The 5,940-nt window shown below is 35.6% G+C and overlaps 1 protein-coding gene across 1 annotated transcript; it reads left to right on the forward strand.

Annotated features, from left to right (window-relative positions):
• LOC149724814 (baculoviral IAP repeat-containing protein 7-like) lies at window positions 1-5,807 on the forward strand. Its single transcript, XM_089891808.1, has 8 exons — window positions 1-167; window positions 853-985; window positions 1,383-1,495; window positions 1,916-2,332; window positions 2,600-2,699; window positions 3,033-3,161; window positions 3,705-3,869; window positions 4,342-5,807. Exons 1-8 carry the CDS (start codon window positions 83-85, stop codon window positions 4,679-4,681), a joined length of 1,482 nt encoding a protein of 493 aa, XP_089747934.1. The 5' UTR covers window positions 1-82; the 3' UTR covers window positions 4,682-5,807.
• The last annotated feature ends 133 nt before the right edge of the window (window positions 5,808-5,940 follow it).

Genomic DNA, 5,940 nt, shown 5'->3' on the forward strand with positions numbered 1-5,940 from the left:
AATCTTGTGATAAATCTCGTTTCAGATTCAAAGTTATTTTTGTTACCAATATTTGAACTATACTAATTTAACGTTAATAAATATGCTTGCTGATATCGAAACAGACGGAATGCGTGTCAATCATACGAGAGATCCACCAGGACAGAAATGTGTTTACATAATACCTGGTAAATATATAATAACTAAAAATAACCCGATTTTGTGTTTTACCCAGTTTAAAATGACGTTTTCCAAAGATATATAGTAGGGTAGGGGAAAATGGGAAACCCTTTTATACTATTTTCTCGTCCCTTTTGGTAGTAAATAAAGAACATTCAAAGTATAATAAAACTGTATCCTCACGACTCCCATAGACCGTTGTTAATAGTTTGAAACACAATCAAGATATTTGGATATTATGTGCTAAAGGTGTCCCATCTCCCCCCTACTATATTTTAGTACGGGTAATAGTCATATCTGGAATAAATTCCTGATCCCTTAATCCGTCTCATTGTAAGAGTTCACCCTTGTAGAATAGAATACACTAAGTAGAGTGTATTAAATTGTATACTTTTGACGTGCTTCTTCACTATAAACATAAATCCAACGTTGAAATCAAATTACAACTGTTTTAACGCCAGAGTATACCCATGCGTTAAGTTAAACGATTTCATTATATAAAAACATACAAAAATATACGCGTAACCTGTCCACGTCAACGTCTACGCTAACGTGGTCTACGCGATGTACACCGGCGTGTATGCTTTAAGGGGAACCCCCAGCACCATTAAAACCGTTCTCTGCCTGTCAAATCCCCTACGAAAGCGAAATAGGTAGCGTTACTATCGTAGTTTTCAAATCCCTATTTGTTAGGCGATAAAGAAAAGGAAGTATACAGACTTACGACATACCGGCAATTCCCTATGCATGTACCCGTCAATGTTATGCTGCTTGCTACGTTGGGGTTTCTCTACACCGGGTTCAAGGACAGAATAAAGTGCTTCGTGTAAGTATTTATATATATATGAGGATAATTCTGCAGTAAATATATTATACGTGAACAAGAAAACAAACTTTTCGGTTCTTGTAAGTCCAAAACACATTCAACGTATTAGAATGACATACAATTCTAAACCATTTTAATTTTACCCTTTTTAGTGTGGGGTAAGATGGGACATCTTTTCATTCTATTTTCCCGTTCCATTTGGTAGTTAACAAAGAACATTTAAAGATTTATAAAATCGTATCTTTACAACTTCCATATAGACCGTTGTTAATTAATTAAAACACGACCAGGAAATATGCTGGTATTTATGTGCTAACTTTACACCTTACCCCATAGCACTGTAACAACACTTTCAGGTAAAAAATATTTTCTTGTATTTACAGTTTTATTTTAACAGGTGTGGGCAATGTGTTGAAGGCTTAAATGGCACAGAAGATATGAGTTTACCTGGCTGGCATAAACCAGATTGTGAATTCGCTAATGGGACAGACACCACTAATGTACCACTACGTAAGTATAACGTTATTGTTATGTGTATAGTAGGGTAGGGGAAGATGGACACTTTTTCATTCTATTTTGCCCCATTTGGTTGTAAACAAAGAACATTTAAAGAATTATAAAACCGTATCCTCATGACTTCCACAGACCGTTGTTAATTGTTTAAAACACGATCAGGATATTTGGATATTATGTGCGAAAGGTGTCCCATCTTATTACACCACAGTAGTATATATAATAACACATGTAGTGGGCAGTTGCGTAAGCGCAACTGAAAACACATGATATTTTGCAAGAGTTTGCACCATAGGACAATATACGGTATACCATTTAGAAAACTACGCGTGACCGAAATTAAAAAACAAGTTTAATATAAAATATTTCCTGGACTGAAAATGGCCAATATGTAGCGAACCGGTTCTACTTCCGCAGGTAGATTAACAGAGGGCCCCTCACACCGTAGTAGATCCCCACCTTCCAACATGGAAACCAATATATCAGCTGGCGAGCTTCTAAACAGTGCAACAGTCAACACATCTCAACAAGTCGAAACCCCGAACAATTTATCAGTACATCAAACACCAGCTGCTGGGCCATTGAACCAAACTGCAACTGTACATAGACCAAGTCCACCAACCCCTTCTGCTATTGTACAGTCAACCAGAGCAACCGAACCAGGAAACAGTTTTCCAGGAACGTCTTTATTTCCTTGTAATGACCCATTGAACCCACACATGCGAAGCGAGAGTGCAAGACTTCAGACGTATCTTGATAACATGAGGAACTGGCCTTCGCAACAAGTACTAGCAACACCTCAACAACTTTCAAAAGCTGGTTTGTTTTACTTAGGTAAGTTCTCAGTTCCTTGAAATTTTAGTTTAATTATTACCCACTATTTTTCGTTCCTTCTTAAACGAAAGTTGATTTTATTTGTTTAGGTTCAACAGCCGTCCTTTCTAACTGACGTTCTTTAATCTCACGCTTTTATCCATAGCGTGTTTTAACAACTGTCGTTTTGCTATTGATCCCCTTCTCTTCGTTCTTTGAATAATATACTCTTTGCTTTCGTTTTTAGAGGAGATAATCGAAAAATATATATGTAATATTTATATTTAGGTGAAAGAGATCGTGTAAAATGCTGGTACTGTAATGGAGGACTTCAGAATTGGAACAGAGATGATGACGCTTGGTTCGAACACGCAAAGTGGTTTCCCGAGTAAGTATATTTCACTTGATGAAAAATCATGCTTATATATGAAAATGTAGTATTTAGATTTTGACAAAATCGTAGCACTATGAGTTATAATACTGTAGGAGTGTAGGGTAAGATGGAATACCGTTATAGCGCATAATATTACATACTTCCTAATCATGTTTTGAACAATTAACAACGCTTTTTTGGAGGTGCCAGGCTACGGTTATATGGTTCTGTAAATATTCTTTGTTTATTACCAAAGTGGACAAGAAAATAGAATAAAACATGTCTTATCTTACCCCACCCTACTATATATGCAAACATCGCATTTAACAATTCCCCTATTTTACACAGATGCGAATTTGTCCTCCAACAGAAAGGGCCAGAATACGTTCATAACATCGTGTCTATGTTTCCCACATTAAGAAGACCAGCCATGCCAAGACAAAACCGTTCATTGCCCCAAGTCACACAAAGCTATGCGTGAGTACTATACTTTACGCTTGACTGTATTTATTTGAATAAACGGCTGAACGGTACTGTGATACATATACTCATATGCATTTATATAGTAGGGCGGGGTAAGACAGGACACGTTTAGAACATAATATTCAAATATTCTGATCGTGTTTTAAACGGCTAAAAAGAGTCTATGGGAGTCGTTAGGATACGGTTTTATAATTCTTTGAATGTTCTTTGTTTACTACTAAATAGAAAAAGGAAATAGAATGGAAAGGTTTCCTATCCTCACCCCACCCTACTATAAATATAGGGCTTATTTGTTAAAATATATATAGAATAACGTGACCTGTATTTATATGCTTGTAAACCCCATTGCCTTAAAAAAGTAGCGATTCTCCTATAAGAACACGCTACTGTATAATGACTTACGCTCACGTAACGTCACGTTTCAACCCCAAACAAATGTCACGTCCTAAAATACACCAAGCGATCATTCACAAAAATACAAAGGCATTTTGTTCTCGAAAGTACAAATACGTCAATGCCATTTACTTAATTTAACAGAAATACACCGGCACCAATAAATGGAGCGCCAGAAATAATCGACCCGAGAGAAGAATTAAGAAAACTGAAAGCTCTCGTCGACGAAGAAATGACGTCATCAGAAATTGTCCCGGAAGTGATAATGATGGGGTTTGAGGTCACTCAGATTCGTAATGCAATACAAAGGTGGGTTACGTCATGCATAAATGACGTGCGTGATTCACAAGAATTGAATTACGCACGAAAAGGGTTTTACCGGCAATCGTAATCGGATTAGTTTCCGCGAAATTTTCGGCGTAGTTTAGCAAACAGATTTTGGAAATCCCGATAACCGGATAAAGGAGCGATTGGTTTCTGTTACGAAACACTTTAATTATTTCCTCAGAGAAAGATTTGGTGTTTTCATTTCCTAAATATGGTATTATGGTACTGTTTGATAAGATGAGATATACTGTTATAGAATCTATAAATCTATATTTCTTGGTATCGTGTTTTGAACAAATAACAACGTTAGAGTCCCGACGATACGGTTTAAAACGTCTGTAAACATTCTTTGTTTACTACAAAATGGCACAATAAAAATAACAAACAACGTCACCCATCCTACCCCCACTGTACATGCTGCAACTAATCAAAACTCGTTTCTTGTTTTTTTTAGAAATCAAGAAATCAACAAAACAAGATTCACATCCGCAACTGATTTAGTAGACGCTATTATCAATTCTGACCCCAATACTGAACTTCCGGACTTAGAGGAGGAAGAGCCCGCTCCTCTGGATGTCCCATCAACTTCCGCGGCTGCTCCGGAGGACACTTCCAGTGAGCTGCGGCGTTTAGAAAAGTCGAAGATCTGTAGGGTATGTAAAAAAGAAGAGGCAGCAGTTGTACTCTTACCATGCGGGCATTTATCCTGCTGCGTCACATGCGCTAATAACGTTAAAAAATGCCCGGTTTGTAAATTTTCCGTCAAAGATACTGTTCGTTCATATATAGTATAGTAGGGTGGGTAAAGATGGGACACCTTTATATCTATTTTCGTCCCACTTGGTGGTAACCAAAGAACTTTCAAAGAGTTATAAAACCGCATCCTCACGACTCCTACATTAATTGTATATAACACGATCAGGATATTTTAATATCATGTGCTAAAGGTGTCCCATCTTACCCCGCAGTACCATATAACGCTTGTGTTAAAATATCGACATAGTCATTTCTTCAATTATTTTTTTTATCCATTAATTTGTTTCAAATTATATTTTTCTACTTATTTATTTTCTAGATCTCACTGTGCATTATTATCACCGCATTTATCGTGTGCCAAATTGTTTCTTCAAGCTGTGTGTATTTTCATATATATATAAATATGCATTTTCTACGTTTTAAATCTTCATGCTGCCAAACTAATGCTTTTACGTATATATATATATATATATACTTAAGTATTGTACATGACTGTTTTTCAGTAATTTCAATATCGTTGTGCAACTTCCATAAAGTGTTTTGTTTTACGTAATTCTGTAATGTTGTAAATATATTCTGTTCACAGTACTTTCTATGGTGAATGGGTGTACTTTAAATTTAGCTACAGGAATCTACCCTTTTCCTCATTTAGCATGATCACTGCACTTTCTATATCGTGTATACTCAAAGCTTTTGTTTATAAAACTTTATTGTTGCCCTTATATGATCATTAAACTGAACACAGATTTCACAATTGCTCAATTCAAAGTCAACCCTCTATTTATAAACTTCAAGGTGTAATATATTGCCGTATATAAATCATTCAGGGATTATATGCCTTTGGTTTCCAGAAACCGCCCTAATGTGCACTTTTTGTTGCAATACGACCACGTCTTAACTACCTTTTATGCACAATTTGTTATTTTAGTCGTATTCCTTCTGCTGCCGTTGAATTCTTTATACGTTGAACCCGTTGTATAATACTATTTTGTCAGTTAAACAATTTTAGGTAATTAAAACCTATCTATTTTATAAACGATCATAAATCGGTGTTTAATGTTGCCAAATGTATAGATGTTTTTATAGTTTTAAACTTCTTTTTCTCACTAAAGTAGCACTAATCGTTTTTTGACGTGTTTAAATAAATATTTTTTTATTTTTGTACATTTCTGTGGTCATTGAAAGTACAGACTTAGAAATTTTTCGCTAATTAAACTGACACTTTGTGTTGACAGGTTTAAGTAAAAGTAGAGAACTAAGTTAGGCATTTTATACTTAAGTAGAATTCTGTGGTTCA

This window comes from Ciona robusta, chromosome 14, assembly GCF_009617815.1.
Source record: "Ciona robusta chromosome 14, ASM961781v2".
NCBI lineage: Eukaryota > Metazoa > Chordata > Ascidiacea > Phlebobranchia > Cionidae > Ciona > Ciona robusta.

What these genes read in the sequence shown, in the direction of transcription:
- LOC149724814 (XM_089891808.1), top strand. Translation starts at nt 83, where the DNA reads ATGCTTGCTGATATCGAAACAGACGGAATGCGTGTCAATCATACGAGA. An exon ending in ATGTGTTTACATAATACCTG is followed by an intron (nt 168 to 852) that starts GTAAATATATAA and finishes CCTATTTGTTAG; the next exon opens with GCGATAAAGAAAAGGAAGTA. An exon ending in ATTCGTAATGCAATACAAAG is followed by an intron (nt 3,870 to 4,341) that starts GTGGGTTACGTC and finishes TGTTTTTTTTAG; the next exon opens with AAATCAAGAAATCAACAAAA.